Raw genomic sequence first — 19947 nt, forward strand, 5'->3', positions numbered from 1 at the left:
AGTCTACAAAATAAATGGAAATAGTCTTCCTTTCTGAGACACCTCATTCAGTCACTTTCTTGACACTGGGTGTCAAATGTTTTCTGAGTGGGCATCCAATATTTCAGCATCTCTCCATAATAGTGAATTAAAAAACAGTTCTGAGGAGTTTCTTTCTATGTGGACTTTTGGAAGCTCCTGGTGTTAGTGGTGCCTATGTGAGAACTAGTTAATAGTAACACTCATTTTGGGAGATCTAGGGACTCTGTCTTTAGCCTTGTTTATGGAGTCTCATAGGCTTAAAAAAACAAAACTACCACCCCTCACTCCCCTCTTGACCCCAACTTTCCCCACCCCCAACCAAACTAACCCCTGGAAGATACAGTAGCTGGAGTATTTGCCAGTGACCTGTATTTTAATATCTCTTTCTTTAAATTATACATTCTGTATTTCCAACAGAAGGACACATTTTCATAAGTTGTTCTGGGTGCCACTGAAGGAGAACGCTCTTGTTTTTCTTCTCAGTCACTAAGAAATATTAGAGTTCCTTTCTCTTTCAGCTTCCACAAAGAAGAGGGGGGCTGGGCCACAGGAATGGGGCATAATGGCTTTAGTGCACAGCCCTGTGCCTGCCATTGGCCCTGTGCTTATGAGACTCCCCTCTCCACAGGTAAGGGTGAAGGAAAAAAAGCATATAATGAATATAAGGAAAATAGCTGTAGCTCCCTAAACATTTCCCCCTCCCACTGTGACTAGGAGCTTGTTCACATTTCTTTGAGAGCGTGGGAACTTTTGGAAAGCAGGCTTCTAAGGAATACAATGGCTGAGCAAACCCTGGCAACAGTTGCTTTGTTTCCTTTTTTTTTTAATTGGTTGATATGCCTCTCATGACCTATCAGTTAAATATAACTGTGTGGATAAGCAGATAATCAAATATCTCCTTATTAAAAAAAAAAAAAAAACAACAACCAAAAACTCCCAAACACATACAACACTCCTCCCAAAACCAACAAAAGTGAACCAAAGTGCACAGTATAGTGTGCGCAGCACAGTAAGTCACCCTAAATAATGTCATGCTTCTATGAGTAGTTCTTTCCCCATGCAAAATAAATGCTTTTGTCCTTCAAGAGAGAAAAGAATGTAAGTCACTGCTAGTAAAGCTTTTGAGTACTCAAAGATTGAAAATTGTTCCTATACAGGTTTTTTTGTAATTTTTGTCAAGAAGTGGTTAGTGAAAATAGATCACTGTAACAGAATGGATCTGGACTGTTTGTGTGACAAGGTGAACTGAAAGAAGTCTGATACTTCCAACGTACAGCCTAGTGCTTGGTGTCAGGAGAAGTGGGAAAGTGTGCCCTGTAACTGCAAAAAGATAAGGCAGACTGGTAGTCATGTGGATGTGAGCTTTCACTGTGATTCTGTGCCTAAAAGCAATCTATGATTCAGATTTATGTTTGTGGTAATTTCTGCAATGCTATATCTAGCTTTCAAGAAGGACACTGAAAATGAGAGAATTCAGAAAAGCCAGAAGAATAAGTCTGAAAAAGAACAATCTTTTTGCTGATAGGCTTGAGAAGCTTAATTCCTACCTCAGAAGGAGATATGGAGTAACGTGCTTACAATCTAAAAATAATTCACAAAGAAAAGATAAAGTTAACCAAATATACTAGCAGAAGAACTATCCATAGGTAGGATGGATTTTTCCATCCAGAGTAACTTTTAATTTAAACAGGTAAAATATATATTTAATTTTTTTCCAAAGAGAAATTTGGTCATTGCAGCTCTACTTTTAAAGCCAGAGAGCTGTGGCTAGTATATAATAGATTAGATTGGATGAATAATGAACTTTTGTGGACTAAAGAAATGGCTGCAATGGGATCAACATTTCTGTGATGGAAAGGCTTGTCAGACCTGGCACCTTTTACAGGTGAGAGATCATCTCAGTGTGCCATAGAAAGTGTTCCTGTGTTAATAAGGGAGTCTGCCTGAATCTGTCTTGGAGTATGTGAAGTCTCATGTTTGTCTGCCTTACACTGTTAACAGCCCTGAACAAAAGCCTCATTTAACTTGGTTCTCATCTCCCCTAGTGAGGCTTTAATCTCACTGAAAGTGGGATCTTAGTATGTTTTGTTTAGGTTTTTTCTGGGTTTTTTGGGTAGGTTTTGGGTTGGTATCTTTACTTTTACTTTCCTATTTTTTCTTAATCAGGTAAGTTTAAAGAACATTTGCAGTATAGAGGAATCTTGTATAAAATCCAGACTTCTCTCTGACTGGGTGTTGTTATTCTGGAGGCTGTGTTTTTTTGTTTTTTTTTTTCCTCCTGATGCTAGAAGGGTTTTATATGAATTTGAATAGGGAAGAAATTGTTATTCGGTAGAAATGCAACAGCTTTTGCCAGAATACTTAATGTTTGTTTTAATATGCTAATGTAAGGTTAAAATATACTTTTATCCTAGCCTTACTAATACCTCCAAAATTGTTTTTAACCATGTCTAGAAACTTCATAGGAAAGTACAGGTCTTTGGGGAATAGTCGGGTGATCTTTTATTTGGGGTTTAGAGTTAGTGGCTTGGATTTAAATGTTGTTAGAGGAGCAAAGCTTTAAGTTCCATGTGCCATATTTTGATGGTTAACTGAGGCTTCTGAGCATAAAAGAAATGGTAGTTTGGGCAGCTTGCTTATAGGCTTGTGTGATTCTGGGACCCTGAGCCTGTGGTGATAACTGATACTGAGACTGAAGCTCAGTGGGAGGCATCTCTTGAAATTAGATATGAGAGTTATTACCCTACTGATAAGTTCAACTTACCTGTACTCTCAGCTGTTGAATTCATAGCTGCATGTCAACTGTAGAATGCAAATTGTCAGGTTACCTGGGTTTTATGGTGTCTCAAAACAAAGGGAAAACACTAACAAAACAAATGCAGAATTATTGCTGTCATTAGTGGTTGTTAAAAAATGTGCATACCATTCTGCTGAAGTTGATTGCTTATTTGCATGCTTAGTGATATCTGCAATCAAATAATTTCCTAATGATTAGGATTTTTGCTGTATTCCTGGGAGAAGTTGTTGCTTAATTTTCCTCTGCAGTTTGCTAAATGGCTCAAATTGTTTGCAGTGGCTACACTTTAAAGATGTAAATGTGAAGGGAATCTGTTTTTTTAACAGGCTTCTATCCTATAAATAACTCAGCTTCGTTCTATTTAAGTTTACGTAATTTTTTTCTGGAACGTGACTTTATATAGTTGAACCGTCCATTTCCAAACAAGGTATGAGAATCATTTGGTTATGTGTATCCAATATCTGGCTCTTACATAACTGTCTTCTATAAAACTTTCTGATTGTCACTGAAAATGGTTTTCTGTTTATGCTATTTTATGGGTTTCTGGTATATTTTGTGGCTTCAGATGAAAAATGCTAATAAGTTGTTGGCTGCACTTAATAATTTCCTTAGTGATTAAATATAGCATAACCATAACTGCCTAAGATTATCCTCAGGTCAAGTGTTTGCCTGATGGTTTATAATTAAACTTAGAAATGTGTGTGTATTAAAAACAAATTGCTGTTTTCATCTTGTGAGTGCCATGCTCCAACTTGTTTTATGTCTTTCCTCTTTTTATATTTGGTGCTAGATTTTGTAACTCAGAGGTGGCAACCTGCTTCAAAGGCTGTCACTTGTTGGACATTACAGTAGAGATTAGGAGAGATGCTGTATTCATAGAAATGTCTTGTTTTCTTCACTTTAAGGAAGTTGAAATTGCTATTAATGTTAAAATCGCCCCTCTTGTTTCCCAAGTCTGTTGAGGGATCTCTTCTCAATCACCAAGCCACCTACTGAGTAGTTAAAAAGTACATATTTAAGTGAGCTAGTTTTCATGCAAAGTAGGGAAAAGATAAGGTTCAAAAGTTTCAATGTGCTCACATTTTTCTGCTGATCAGATAAGGATTCGGAGCAGATTCTGTGTCCAAAGAGCTCAGTAGAAATCTAGGATTAATAAGGTTTTCTTAGAGTCCAGTCACTCATGACAACACTTCTAAATGCCAGCAAGGGTTTCTAAGACAAGCTGTAGCAGGTTTTATGCTCTAGAAAAATTTCAGTTCTAAGTAAAACTCAGTATCCTGAGTCTGGATTCTTGGAGCTGTTGAACTGGCTGATTCAGGCACTAATGTCTGTGACACTGTGATGCTCCTTTTCTTTGATTCCTTTTGTCTTATAACCACAAAGATGCTGAACTTCAGTGTAGCTCTTATCTCTTGTATACACCATGTTTGAGAAACTACATTTCTCCTTAAAAGTATTGCTTTTCTAAATCATGATTTCACAAATTGTGACTTTAATTTTCCTCTCATGGCAAACCAATTCTTTTATTCCCTGTATGCTGGCATTGGCAATACACACCCCCCAGAGTTCAGTCAGCTGAGGTAGGACTGTGTGTAAACCATAGGGTCTCTGGAACTACAGGTGGAAACTTGACAGGTGTGAGTTAATTTTTCTTTTTTCCCTATGTCTCTTTTCAGAGTAATTGCAAAGAACGAGATTTCTTCAAAGCAGTGCAGATATTGGATGCCTTTTTTTGATGATCAGTTAAAAGTGTGCATTTCAGGGCTGGATGTTGCAAGCCAAGACACCATAGCCCACCTACTTCTGCAGATTATGTGCTTTCCAAGAATGTTGTTTTTATAATAACAGAAATAACTGAAATATAACTGGAGGCATTACAGTTTAGAGGAGACATGTCTAACATGTTCCTCTTTAGCTATACCCAAACCTTTCATGTTTACTTTTCTCAAAAGGGGAGGGTGTCTGTATTTTTTGTCTCCATCCCATGCTGCCTTTTTGAATTACAATGCTCAGAATATCAATGGAGAGCAAATATGTACTCAAACAGAGGTCAAACATATAGGCTTTTTTTTATTCATGGTAGTAGAAGGTAAATTGACCTAATTTTTAAAAGCTGATCTGTGTCAGAGCAACTTTGCTCTCTCGTGTATTACATGCACTTAAACACTTGACTTTGAGGTTGCACTTGAATTTGCACTTCCTGTGGCCTAAGAGCTCAATTCTCAAGTGTAAGATGTCAGGTGTAAGATCTAAGTGTAGGGTGGTGTTCAGGGAACTTTTGAACTGCAAGAAGCAGGAATGTCCTAAGAGAAAGAGAGCAAATGTGGGAATCTTGAGGAGGTGGGAGCACTGTATTTTTTCTAGTTTATTAAAAGGCCATCAAGCTGAAGATAAATCTGTTTTTGTCCTGGGGTTTTTTGGACAAGCACATACATAGTGGAAGAGTAGTGGCCAACTAACATGCTGCAGGAGTGTGTCAAAAGTAAGGTCATACAGTCAAAAGTGGTTCTTTGCCTCCTTTCTTCCTTCTTCCCCCTAAATATAAATAGCAACTAATCTTATGGTGGAGATGGGTTTAATGGTGAATGTCAAGTTTTGGTGTAATACAGGTGCTCAAACAGAGAATAGTATCCATGTGCTTAAGATCTTTAGAAAGGTTAAAAAAAAAAAAAGTGAAAGAGGCTTTTGTAGTATAATTATACCTGGTTCTAGGAACACTTAAAAGTGATTTCTTCCTGTAATAGTTTTAGTTCAGCTGATTCATGGCCTTACACCTCATTTAGTTAAGACCACCTCTAAAATAAGTGACCAATATCTGTTAAGAAAAAAAAAAATATGATCCTCTTACAACTGGAAATGAATAGTAGGACTTCTATACAGAATATTTTCTGGAGAATATTCTGAAGCTCTTCATTTGAATGGGAGCAGGCGCATTTGTTTATAGGAGTAAGGAGGTAAAGTCCATCAAGATAGTCCTCTCTGCTGTGAGTTTACTGCCCAATTTGAATCTTAAGAAAATCATAGACAGTGATATCTTTAAAATGGGGTGAACTGTAGAACATGACAGAAAATCAAGAAGTGATGGTGGTGCTGCTATTCATTCTTACTGGAGGAAACTATTACCTTTGTTCTTACAAGTCTAGTTACAGCAACTGTTGAAAAATCCAGTGCATTGTAGTATTCCTGAAGTGGTACTCCAAGTAGACATTGATGTTCTCTGTTGGGTCCTTTTGTTCTATTGGCCTCCCTGAGAGCTTGATTTTTTTTAATGTCACCTCTGTGTTATGGCCTTGCTGCCTTTTCACTTAGTCTGTGCTAGAATATTTAGTCCCAGAAGGGCTCTCATCCTCTTATGGGTGGAGCAGGTTGCTATCATAGCACTGTAATGCCTTGTGACTGGCATCTGGCCTGATACAGGGAATAATTTGGCCCATGCCAAATAAATACTCTTACATAAGTAAGCATAAAGTTACAGTGATGATCACATTTAGATACCACCTATTCTTTATTGCTCTTCTGAGGTTCATTTGTTCTTCAAGATAAAATTACCTATCCAGTATGAAGACAGTTGATGGCTAAAAATAAATCTGTTTGCATAACCTTTTACTGTTCTTTTTTGCAGCTCTCAAGTTCCACTTACAAATATAGGAGTGAGGAATTCAAGAGACAGTTTTCTCATCTGCCAGACTCAGAGAGACTTATAGTAGGTAAGAAGTAATTACAGCAAAAGTCCTTGTCTTCTGTTTGGTGACTTTGGATTGCAGTTGTGTCAAAGCATTTTGTGTTTTTTATGGCAAATTCTGACTACAGGTGATAACGCCCTATTCTCCTGTCTTTGATCTAGCATGAAATGCCTTCAAGGAAAGCCAGGTCCACACTCCTCTCTTCTACTGCCTGCTTTGTGGGAAAAAAAAAGGGATGTTGTGTCAATGACATGTTTTATGAAAAATCCTTTCCTTAGGATTTTTCATAAAACATGTCGGTGACAATGTTGCTTCTGAGACCCTGTTAACTAGGTAGATCATCCTTAGAAAAAGCTTTCCCCTTGCTCCCTGGAACTAATACCCTTGCCCAAGGCACCTTGATTAATGTGACTCCTGGGACAGAGTGACATGTGGGTGGTTGTAATTTAAAAGACTATTTTTCAGATGAATGGGAGAGGAAAGAAGCAGATGTCAGGAAATATCAAACTATGATGCATAACTTTTCTCAGCACTGAAATATTCCTTTTCCAGCTATGTTTCAGCTCTGCTGCAGAATCCAAAGATGGCAACCCTACCTCCTTTGCATAGTGATGCACCTTATTCCCTTCTTTATCACCTGCCTGTGCTGTATTTATGTAACAAATACACTGTATATTTTCATACAAAAGTGGCATTGTGACTGTTCCAAGTTCATCTCTCATTTTATGAACTTTTAAAGTGAATATTGAGAGGCTGTTTAGTGTATGCTTGGAGTATGAAAGCAACAGCTCCGAAGCTCTTAAATCCCTGTGTCTTTTTCCAGCCTCAAGAGGCAGTTATCCTCTGAAACGCCTTATGCATTTCTAAAATACTTCAGTAGGGATGTAAAACAGAAGGAAAGGGTATTACTTCAAAGCATCGTTTTGATGTTTCTCCTTCTACTAGATTGATGCAGGAAGCCGTGGAGCAAACTCTGAAGCACAGTTTCAAAGAGATTGCATAGGATTTAGAGAGATTTAGTAATGGGTTAATCTCAATCTGTTCCATAAGAAGCAAAGCCAGTACTTTCATAAAAATTTCTTTTACTCCAAAAAAAGCAGTGTTTCCTTGAATGGACTTTTTGCATCCTCCAAGCAAGGAGCTCTTCCTTTGCTTGGTGTAAAGAAAGTTGGTACAGGCTTTACAGTGCTCCAAGAAGCCATTGCTTGCTGCTGTTCATTAAAAGAATTGTTACTGCTTTTTTTTTTAAATCAGCTGTTAAAAATAAGCAACTATTTCACTGTAATGAGCACTGTATATAAATATTATATAAAATAATATTTTCTTAAAATGAAAGGAATTACTTAGACTGTCTAAATGGGAGCTTAAAGGAGTGCTATTATAATCTGCCTGAAAATGTTGTTTTCAAGCAAAATATTAGGTTAGTGGTTCTGAAAACTCAAAAGGAGAAATGCTAATCTCTTCCATTTGTTTTGATAGTCTCTTTTGTGTAGGTAGGTCAGAGTGGGATTGCTTATCAGTTGCCCAATGATGACCTTTGTAGGTCTGAATCCCTCTTCTAAAAACCACAGAAGTCAGATGCAAGCTTCTTAGTAATGCTCTCCTCAAGTCCTTGACTTCAAACTCCTGTCGCCTTCCTCTGTCAGCATTTTGGTATCTGACAGTTCTCTAACATGCACTTAGTTCTTTAGATTTAAGCTTCTGTAGTTCTATTTGTAGTTACATCTCCAAGGGCTTGTATACTTGCCTCATTCTTGTTACAAGGAAATTTATTTGATTATTTGAGGAGGAAAAAGCTAGAAAATTTTAAGAATCATAATAAAAGCTTCTGTAAGTGCCGATTTAGGTTGAAGTTAGGATGTTGGGGACTCCTGAACTTCTTGATATTCAAACAAGAACTGTATTTATTATGTTCTTGTAGTATACAAAATCAAAATTGTGGCTCAGACAATACCAGGTATAAAGCTATTAGATACCTCTAAGGGTAAAATCACTGATATATATATTGCATCAATACATACATTCTGCATATTTTGTGTATGTTAGGTAGCCTTCTTTAGGTTGGACCTCCCCAAAGAGGTCCAACTTAATTATCTAGCAGCAGTTCTTCTGAAAATTTCTTTTGTTTGAATCTTCAGGCTCTGAAACTGGGAAAGCTCTGAGATTTTTAAGGAATACAACTAAATCCTCTGCTCTTATTCTTAATTAGCAGGTGTCTGATGATGGGTAATTACATTGTAGATGAAATCTATTTCTCAATAGGGGTGTTTCAGTCAGAGACAGAATCATAAAAATTATAGTCAACTTCAGGAAATACCCCCTGCCTCAAGAACTGGATAGCTTCAATCTGCCTATTAGTGTCTCACTCTGCAGATAGTTTTAGCTAGTGACAGGATCTGTTTAGTAGAAAACTATTGTCTTGCTACAACATATGAACTACTGTTACGTTGACAGTATAATCTGTTGTACTATAAAATGTTTGTGTATTCTGTTGTTTAGATGCTTTGAAGTTTGACTAATGAATACTTCTCCCATGTACTTCTGGTCTTGCCTGATGCCTCTTCTCTGAAAACCCAAGATAGTGCACAGGGGTTGATAGATGGAATGCTGTCCTCACATGGATGTACCATCAACTCTGGCTTTGGGCTGTTCCTACAGCAATGGTCTGGATACAGGCCAGTACCAGTCTGCCTTTCTAGGTTTCTTAAAAGTGAAAGAAATGGCTTTTTATTGTATTTTAATATCCCATTTCATTTTAGTTAACAGGTTTGGGTCAGCTGTGCTGCAGTCAGTGGGTGAGTAACTTGCTCTTGTTCTCTGTACACAGATTACGCCTGTGCGCTCCAGAAGGACATCCTGCTGCAAGGACGCTTGTATCTCTCTGAAAACTGGCTCTGCTTCCACAGCAACATTTTCCGATGGGAGACCACAGTAAGATTTCTTAGCTCACTTGAATCTCACCTTTTCCATGTCCTGTCCTATCAGGATATAGGATTAGAGTCTCTCAGATCTCATCCTGTCAATCTCATACTAGTAATTCTGGGCTGTGAAGAAAGAGCCTGCATCCCTGAGTGGATATTCAAATCCATTATGTAAAATAAGAGTAGCAGTGGAGGCATCTGAATGCTGAAGTAAGCCTGTTCAGTCTGTTATTCAACATAAGAAGTTTAGGAATTATGCTAAAGCTGACTATTTACAGTTCTGTAATGACAATTTGCTTTTCCTTACCATGCAAAATTGTCCTATAAAGGAATGTATCACATAACCTCCTACTGTAAGTCCTGGGGCATGACGTGGTGTGTGATGTTGCCCTATTCAAGAACTCTCCAGCATTAAACCTTACTTGACATAGCCTTACATGTAAATATCAGCATCTAAGAATAGCTGAAGGGAATTGATAAATGACTTCTGCAAGTTCTCATATTGTGGTCTGTGGCTTTTGAACAGTACAAGCAAAGGTAGGTATTTGTGATATGTTGGCTCTTTATTTCTGTCAGATTAGGTTAATGAGTTTAAATTTCTTCATTCTGATGCAGTTGTTGCATCTGCTGTAGAACTTGCATGAAGCAGTGAATAAGAAAAGGAAGATAACAGATAACCTAGCAAACAGAGGATGGACATGTCAAAATGTTCTGTGAATTATGAGACTGCTCATAACTTAAGTCACTATCTCGCATTTGAGTGCTCCAAAATACACAGGACAAACAACAAATAGCTTGTGTATTTAAGCCCGTGAGGGGCTGTAGAAATAATTAACTGAAAACCAAGCTTAATTTCATCAGATGGATTTGATGATTAAATGTCTTATTTCAGATGTGAAATTAATTTAAAAATAAACCCATTGGAATTATACCCTTGAATGTATAAACTGTTCAAAGACTGATTGGGGCTTTTTTTAATCCAAAACAGCATGCATCCTGGCAACCTGTTTCTGCTTGTCTAGTAGGGTGATTATCTTCAGCAATACCTTTAGGCAATCTGAGCTCATCAGCTACAATGGTACAGCCAAGTTTGGGACCTCATTAGCAGGCTGTGTTGTTGTAAGGAGAGAGGGAGTAAGTGGAGAACTTCCTGCTTACTCAGGAATAAACAAGTTAGAGATGTATGTTCTTCCTTTCTCTATGCTGAATGGCAGCACAGCCTTGTATTCAAGAGAAGAGGGGAGGCAGGGTGGAAGGAAATGGCTTCTTGCAGCCAATCAGACCATGTTCTTCTAAACAGAAACATTTCAGCTACTAATATACAAGTCAAACGTGCCTAGGCAGGAAGAATTTCTTGCAGCGGCTAGACTACAAATAAAGTTTTGAAAATTGACTATATTGTAAACATCTGTGCGATAGTCTGTTACCTGATCTCTCTCATCTATGGCCTGCTTTATGTATAGCATTCTGATTGGGATTGACTTTCAGATCTGTGATTTGTGTTTGGTTGGGATTGTGGCTGGAGGAATGGAAGAAAAGCAGAAAGAATCACTTATTTCCCTAGTCCTAGTGTGAAAGAAGAGGAAATGACTCTCAAGTCACCTCAGCTTCTCATTTGAAATGCTTGCTGTTAAAGCAGCAAGTGGAGACAGTAATTGCCTTTGTGATCTCATCTGGATTGCATCCCAGGGTTTGGGGTTAGTTTGAGTTCTTCTTGCATGTTCTGTAACTTCTACCTTTATAGTCATAAGTTATTTTTAATATGTCTTATTAAATGTGTTTCTGCTTAGATTTCTATTGCTTTGAAGGATATAACTTTCATGACAAAGGAGAAGACTGCTCGTCTCATTCCAAATGCCATACAAATAGCAACAAAAGGAGAGAAGGTAAAAATCTGGTTTTAAATTTATTCTTGCTAAAGGATAGAGTCCCGAGCACAGCACTTGTTCTAGTCTATATTTGCATAAGTACTTCTCTGTCAAATGTTTAAATGTGGTTGGGATTAGAAGGCAGACTTAGGTTTGTTTGATAATTCACCTCCACTTTGACTGCAAAATCCCTTAGTGGTGTTGATACAGTAACCAGAAAGTAAAAGTTTGTATCGCCTGTTCAAAGGAAAACTAATTCAAAGCATGAATTCAGAATGTGTGTTCTTCATTCTGGAAAAATATCCAAGTCTCACTGGATTTCAGGTACTCCTTGAAGAAAACTACTGAAAACAAAAGGACCCATGTGATGTCATGGGTTTTGAGTAATGGAGAAATTTACCCCAGAACATGTGCTGGGAAATGAAGTTTTTGAGTGTGTATTTGAAAAACTGAAAAGCATGATGCAGAGTCTTATGTGTAACACGCTTTGTGATTAGTTCTTCTATAAATGCCTTGAAAATAATTCTTGGCAAAGAACAGAGCTTTCCACAGTGAACCTGGAGCTGTTCTTTGGAAGCAACTGTGATTGATCATATTTGGCTGTTCCCTCTCAATTCATCCAGTATTAACTTTCATTGACAAGGAAGATCGACCTCTTTGCTAAAAAAAAACCCAACTTTCCAATGGGAAAGATTTTAATACTTGAAATCATGCACATAATTTGATCTCCTATTTTAATTATTTTAATTTCACATCATCTTGTGTGAAAATGTTAGTAAAAGGCTTATGCAGCAGAAGAATGGAAATACCTGTGGCCTGTAAGAAACAGGCATATGTGTTTTTGATTTGTTCAACCTTCTGTGGGAAAAATTTAAGTGTGTTTAAGTTGAGGAGGAGCTCTTCCTTTTATACCAAGGCTAGTCACATGGCCAAAACAGCAAGTGTCTTCATTTACGGTGTGGACATTGGGGAAAATCATCACTGAGAGTGATGCAAACTGTGGAACCCGAGGAATATGACCCCAGGTTTGTTGAATGTGAAATGAGGCAAGCTGTTACTGATGACCTTGGGATATTCAAGATACAAGGAAGCATTCTGGGATTCCTGAAAATAGCTATACATGAGCTTATGTTTTACCTTGTTTTTTTTTCTGCAGTTTTTCTTCACATCATTCAGTGCAAGAGACAGAAGCTACCTCAGTATCTTCCGTTTGTGGCAGAATGTGTTGCTGGATAAGGTAAGCTTGTCTGCAACAGTACCTGTGGTTAAGCAGCCAAATAAACTTTTTCTAACATAAACAGGTGTGCCTCTGGAGAATAAGAGACTAGAAGTTAGCTTTTCCTTTCTGACTTAGAATTCTAATCTGATGTTCTGCTTTGGTTCCTTGCACTTTAGATCACAGACGAAATTCTCATCTTTTCCTTCTCAGACTGCCACCTACAACTCTGCTGTTGAAGAAGCATTTTGTCTTTGCATATAGGTTGCATGCTTCTCTTCACTACGAGCTCAAGCATATGTTACTAAATTGATATGCATTTGCTTCACATTTTCTATGCCTAATTTGTGATCAAAAGGCAAGAGGCTTTCTCAGTGAAAACTTCAAGTAAAAAAGGCCAAAACTCCTTCTCAGATAAGTTAGCTGAATGTTTGCCAGCCAACTCATTACAACTGTGCTGACCTTGAATAAGTGCAACAAAGGCAGGCTGTATGATATGGAAGTGTATTTTGGCAACTTCAGCTAGTTAGCTTGATTTATATTGCAATTTGTGGATACTTAAGCTAATCTTTCTAAAAATAGACTGACACATTTGCAGAACATCATGACAGACAAGATAATTTTTTTGTAAGAAAGACAATTTTTGTAAACCAATTCCTTCCTGTTTGTGTCTCTCATTGTTTAAATATTTCAATTCAGTTGCAATTACACACTGAAATATCCATATATAACACTGCAATGATCCCCAAAGGTTTAAAGCTGTTGTACTATTTACACATAGTAGCTACACCTTTTTTCTTTTTGTTGGATGAATTTTAGGGTAGTCTAGAGGCACTTTTTGTCAAAAAAAGAGCTGAAAATAAGGGGAAGTGCTATTTGAGGCAAAACCAATGTTTCTTGCAAAACTCTTGTCCTTCAAATCAAATACTATTTAATTGTCTTGAATCCAGCCACAATGTACTTTGTCACCTTTTGACTGGAATGGGCAACTAGAAGTAACCTTGCTTTCTTTCATTGTGCGGAGTTTGTCAGAAATGGCAGTTATGTTATTCAGTTGATTCGTTTGTGGTGCTGGAGGGTCAATGTATGGACATTCAGGTATACAAACCTATCCTAGAGCTCAACAGAGGTAACAAGGTGTTTACTGTTAAGGTATTAGTTTTTCTTGTGTGTTTCTTTGACACTGAAGTGACTGTCACATTAGGATAGATTTTTCACTTGAGAGCATTAGCTAAAGGATAGATAAAGCAGGAGGCATGGACTGCATGCAAGATGAGATGAATTAAGCCAGCAGGTTTTAAGAACCAGTGCATTAGAGTAGCCTGGGAATGATTCTTATTATTTCTATCAAATCTTGATGTTAGCTTGCTTTCATCCTCACTGCAGTATGTTAAAAGATAAATCTGTTTATGAGAATTTCTGCATGGGGTTCTCAGTTGTAAAATAGAACATGGTCATGAGGTGTATGTAGGGCTTGTTAATGTAGTATGTTTAGAACTATTATTGAAACAGGATTTCTGTTAGGTTGAGCTGCTACTTCTGAAACGTAGTAATGACTTCTGATTCTCTGCTAGAATGTATTTGAGTCACCTGTCAGCCTTCTTTATGATATTCTTTACTAGATAAAGCTATAGAGGGACACTGTGGAGTTGAAAGTAGAAACTGAAGTTACTGGAGCTGGATCCACTGACACTACTAGAATGGCAGCTGTCTACTGAACTAATATTAAAAGAGAGCCCTTGGTGTTTTCAAACAGTTTTGCCATTTTATCCCCACCACTCCAATGTCAGGAACAGAATACAATTGGAAAATGTCCCATACACCTGAGGCCCTGCCATGATATGCAGTGCCTGAGTATGTAGAGTTTGGTGTTCCTGCTTCAGTGATCAAAGGGATGCCATCAGAATTTGTAAGGCTTTTGACAAAAAACAAATCTCACTCTGGAACCAGTTTGAAGCCTGTGAATAGCTTGTTTATATTCTGGAGCACATCTGCTAGGCCTGGAGATCACATCCAACAGTTAAATGATGAAATAAAGTTGTCATCAGAAGTATAAATCTTACTATAGGTGTCACAGTGCTGGTTTGCACCACCTGATGGTGAATAATCCCCAATTTTCAGGATTTGGAATTACATTGCTTCAAGTCATGATTGTGCAGAGGTGAATTTCAGTACCTGGCTTCTTCAGCACTTCTGGGCATAGATTTTGTGTTCTGAAGTCTCACCTCTGAGGAGTGACCTGTCTGCTTTACCTGATTCACCTTAAGCTTTTACCACCTGCAGAACTTGTCGGTGGGGGTCAGCCTCATACCCTTTCCCAGATCTCCATCTGGTGGCCATTCTGCCTTGTACCTTCCAAATACTGCATGTCCTAGGTGGTTGAACAAGTAGTCCTTTGATAAGCCTGCCTTTCTGTTAGAAGCGACTTGCACTGCACAAGAGAACCAGCAAATGGTTGCATGCTCTTCTGTGCCCAAACTTACTTTATCCATCAAGATGCTTTCCCCCAGTTTCGTACCACTGCTCTGACAGACTCCTAGTCCCCTTTAGCTCAGTTACAATTTTGTAGCTCATAACTTCTTCAGACCTTGCTCAGAATACACTATAGTGTGTTTGGTGCCCTGCAACTTTAGCTCCTCTGCAAATCAGTGGGTACTTTCTTCTTAACATGGGTTAAGAAGAAAGTACCCACTGATACCCACTTAAGCTTTTTATTCTTTAAATGTCCATGCAAAGACTTTTTTTCTTTGAAGGAAAATTCCACTTTATTTTTTTTCCGTCCCTGTTGCAAAACATGTGCAGAGTGAGTCTTGTAGGCTTTTACCTTGCCATTGTGTTTTAAATGATCCAGCATCATGGAAAATAAGGAATCATTAATGCAGGTCTGGAAGAGACATGACACCGGTCTTGATAAAGCAGATAGCTGCTTCCACATCCACTGCAGCTTTCAATAATACTTCAGCTTCTAAAATCAGCCAAAAATCCCATTTTGCAGTGGGCTTTCCAGATTGGTACAAGGAATTTATTCATGGCTGATATTGACAATAAGAGCAGTGCCATTCAGAGTTTTGCTTTATTTTCCTAAACCTTACGGGTGTCAAATATCCCTGAAGTTTAAGGGAGAAGGAACAAATTAAAATGTAATTAAGGCAGGTCATTCAAATCCCAAACAAACACAGTGCTCCTTATTTCTAATGGAACAAGATCTTAACTTAATTGGTCTCAATTCCCATGAGTCCTCTGCCTTAGAGTTGGATTTATTTTCCTATTGTTCTTCTTATGCTTTGCTGGGTAGAGATTTGCACCTGTCTCCGGAGACATTGTATCAGGTAAGTCTAGAGGTATGAGAAGGGACCAGAATTTCTGATCACCTGGGCTTCTTGTGGCAAACATCTCCCAGGACAGCAGTTCTGCCTTCCCCAGCAGTTTTTCAGGGCAGGCTGTGAAAAGAGAGATGTTTATTTGCACCTTTGTGTATATCAAGATTAATTTAAGAGATGAAAGAAGACTTGGTTTGATTCTGAGCTTCATGTTTAGGTAATTAGAGGGAGAGTTTGCTGTTTCCCTCCCCTCTTCTGCAAACAATCCGAGTTCTGTATCAGAGTTGCCTGGCAGAAGTGTGATGTATGGTGAGGGTTGTCTGTTTAGTCAACCTGTATGGCAAGTCTTGTTCTTATTTCTGCATTTGTCCGTAGAAGGTAAAAATCATCAGCTTTGCTTCTGTTGGTGGTACTCTGTTGTATTGCTTGTGCCATGACACCGCTTTGTCTGGCACGAAGCAAAGTATTGATGATCTGTGTTCTGCTTGAAAAGACAAAAGTGTATCCCAGCTGCTTCTTGGAGCTTTTGTTTTTGTATACAAAGAGCACTGAGGAAAAATGCAGTGTAGACCATCACTTTGAAAGAAATTAATGTTTAGATTTTGCCTTTCAAGCTTCAGATCTTCTCTTAGGCATCCTCTCAGAAGCAGAAGTCTGACCCAGAAAATTTATGCCCTTCTTTGTTTTCAGAACTGACTCTTTCTGATACAATAAAGCAAATCTCGTTTGATCTTGGCTTGTGGCCATTAAGAAACTTACTATAATATCTAGCTGAGCTAGGAATAGTTGACCAGAGTGGGAGAATCCTGTTTTAGAAGCAGAAGTTGGTAACATTGCTTTTACAAAACAACAGGAAAAAGCTTTATAGATTCCTTTATAGAAGCTGAAAAGCTTCTCTGCTTTTCTCGAACTATTGAGCTGACGGTAAAAGGGCAGACTGATTTGCCCATAGACAGAACATACCGGTGAATTTAATTATCTCTGTGCCATTATGACTGGGCAAGACATTGGCAATATTGGGCAACAGAAATAAAAATGGCTTTATTTCTGTCCTTTGATTCCTAGTTGGAAGGTGTGCTAGCTAAAGATTCGCCTCAGTCATATTTTGAAACCATGTAATGCTCACCCCTGTTTTTGGCCATTTAATAAGAATAGCTGTAGGTAGTTGTTTGTGGTTATGAGTTTATTCCTTCAGAAGACAGAATGCCTGGGGAAAGTAAGGCCAGCTGTAAGTGGATGCATGTGTTTCAGCACTGCATTGCTCTGTAGAACAAACCCCCGTGCAGAGGGAGGCTGGCATTAGCTGCTATGACCCTTGCTTTATAGCTGTGTGTTTTGTGTTTTAATGTTTACTTTGCCCTTGCTGGGATTAAATACCTTGAAACTGATCTCTACCAATAGAGTGCTTGTTGCCAGCTGCTTTTTGAAAAGCCCGAAACGGTGTTGTGCTGGAAAATAACCGAGGGAAAAACCCTTCCTCGTCTCCTGAGTTGGGCTATTTGTCCCGGCCCTCGGGGGGAGCGGCTGCCGTGCGATGCGATGCAGCACGGGGATCTCGCAGCGGGGGCGAGGGGGAAGCGGGATCCCCGTGGGGCCCGGCCCGGCGGCGACGGCCGAGATTGGCGCTGTCCCGCCCCGGGCCGGCGGCGGCCGCCGAGGAAGGCGCTGCCCCGGCCCCGGCGCGGGCGGGGGGGCGGCCCCGGCCGGGCCCCGGCGCCGCCGCCCAGCAGGAAGTGGGAGCGCGGCGGCGGCGGCTCCCGGCGGGAGCGGGGCTGTCCCGGGAGCGGCGCTGCCCCGCGGGACGCGCCAGGTGGGTCGCGGAGCGGGACGGGGCACGGGAAGCGCCGGCAGCCCTGGGAGCGCCGGGGCTGCTGCGGGCACGAATTAACATCCTGAGTGCGTGCCTGTCTAAAATTGCGGGTACTGTAACTAACACTCTACAGGTGAAGCAAGCGGGTGGAGAGGATCATTTAAAGGCCTTTTAAATAATGCATGGGTATTTAATGTCATCATTTCATGCAAATAGTAAGCACTACTTGTGTTACTGCCTCATTAGCACAGTAGTGTTCCCTTGATCAATATGGATGGTGGCCGAGGCACATTTTCCAGTGTTGTGTCTCCTGTTTTAAGATCTCTAGTATTGCTCTCTGAGCTCTGTTAAATACCAAAACATTTTATTTCCTTTCTTTCTGGTTTTTTTTTTCACCCCTCCGCCCCCCCCGCCCTCCCCCCCAGCCCTTTACAGCCAAGATGGACTTTGAAACTCATTGCTTACTTTGCAGATATGAGTGTGTCATACTACTTTCACCTCCAAGCTTTCCTGATGATTTAAAAGAGCTTAAATATGTCTTGGTAGGTGTGGGAATTTGCGGAACAGGACAGAGATACTGTAGAGCAGGAGAAGACTTAGCTAGTGCTCAGTCAAGGTAATCCTGAAGTAGAGCAACTACTTTTCATGATGAGGATGGTGGTGGTACGAAGTGAGGACCTCCTGTCCCACCTTGGCAAAGTGGACAGTTGGCTGACCTAGACACCAGTGTAATGACTGAAATGCTAGCCTCCCACAATTTGTAAAGTACTCTGAGCATCCTCAGGAAACAGGTGGGTATCTATTAAGCAGTTTGTTCACAATCAAAGAGGTAATTGCCATATCAAGTGAAGTTCAAGAGGGAGTAACCTTGAAGGTATCTGTGAAAATATTGGTGACATGTGAAGAAGCAAGTAGTGGCTACAAGTGTGTGTTTTCTTAAAATGATGATTTTTCTTATGCCTGGTATTGTTGGTTGAACAGCGATGGGAGTGTGGAGTAGACACGAGTACAGTTGCCCAAAATGCTGAAACCCAATCTCGGAATGTGATACCTGAATGCTTTTGGTCCTTGTCAGAAATGAGGTTAAAGGCTGTGGCGTAATACAAACTTGTTGCTGTTTTTCCTCCAGTGCCTTACTGTTCCATACCGTGGTTCTTGACTAGCCTGCTTTATTTCAGAGGTTGACCAAGCAGGAATTCTGGCAACTGGTGCACCAGAGCTATGGCTCTGAGCTGGGCCTGAACAGCGAGGAGATGGAGAGCTTCCACTCATCGTCAGAGGACAACGGGCAGTCTCGGTAAGGAGAGGCTGTTCAGCCTATTGAAACATCTGGGGAGAAGCAGTGTCCTCTTTCTTAGAAACTCATTTTCTAAAGAATGCTGTAGCCTTACCAGCATGGTTGAGCCTGTAGTAAAAGGTTGCAAAGGTCTGAACTGCATAGACTGAGTGTGCATAAAAACTTAACTGGGTGAATTTGCTAAAATAGTAGCAGTGCAGCTGAGGGCCCTTAGAAGAGGAGAGAGTAAGACCTTGTTCTCCCTAGATCTGCTTGGGGACCAGCATAGGGTAGCTTAAATAGCCACCTTTTTGTATGATGGTGCCTAGTCAGCACCTTTATGCCCTTCAACAGTTTGGAAGGTTTGCATAGAATGGAGCTATGTTATGGTTCAGACACTTTCTTCCCCTCCTCTGTGGAAACTGAAATATTTGTTTTGCCTTGTTCTCCTGATATCGGATGTCTTCGCTTATTTTTGTATTGTCCTCAGCTTGAATTAAGAAGCAGGAATAATAATATAACAAGCTGGGATAATTGTAATAATAATGATGTGGGTTTTTTGAAAGAGTTTCCTTGATTTTTTTTTTTTTAAAACAAATGTGAACTAATGTATGACCTGCCAGTGTCAATCTAATAACAGCACTTTACATATATCTGTGTAAATAAGCATGACTCTACAAAACTGAACAATTTGTCTCTTCAATCCTGTGTTATCTGAGTATGTTTGTGAAAAAAATGTCTTGAGTTCATTACAGGCTTCAAAAGATGTTCTGTTAAATATTTTTGGGGGTTTTTTTGTTTGATTGGTTTAGTTTCTGTTTTAGGTTTGCTTGGGTTTTTTTTTTTTTTTTTTTTTTTGTTATGTTTTGGGTTTTTTCTGTTAGAAAGTCACAACTTTGCAACTTTGGAATAAGCGATGCAGGAAAAAAATTAATTTCTGACACTTTCTTAATGCTTTTTCTTTACAAATTAGTAATAAGCTGTATGTTTCCTCATTTCTCACAGAACTCACTTTCTTGGTTTTACTAACCTTAT

General features: G+C 39.3%; 1 protein-coding gene across 7 annotated transcripts in view; it reads left to right on the forward strand.

Moving 5' to 3' along the window:
- The window catches only part of GRAMD1C (GRAM domain containing 1C), a 51529-nt gene that overhangs the window by 11027 nt on the left and 20555 nt on the right, over positions 1–19947 (forward strand). For 6 of the 7 annotated variants that reach the window (XM_059838001.1, XM_059837999.1, XM_059838000.1 and 3 more), the window contains 5 exons: positions 6441–6525; positions 9329–9432; positions 11213–11308; positions 12447–12527; positions 18815–18933. In XM_059838001.1, the coding sequence (XP_059693984.1) occupies positions 6441–6525; positions 9329–9432; positions 11213–11308; positions 12447–12527; positions 18815–18933 (485 nt within the window). Of the gene's footprint in view, positions 1–539; positions 650–6440; positions 6526–9328; positions 9433–11212; positions 11309–12446; positions 12528–18814; positions 18934–19947 lie in introns of all 7 variants that reach the window. The other variant, XM_059838002.1, reaches the window with a different exon arrangement.

This window comes from Haemorhous mexicanus, chromosome 2, assembly GCF_027477595.1.
Source record: "Haemorhous mexicanus isolate bHaeMex1 chromosome 2, bHaeMex1.pri, whole genome shotgun sequence".
NCBI lineage: Eukaryota > Metazoa > Chordata > Aves > Passeriformes > Fringillidae > Haemorhous > Haemorhous mexicanus.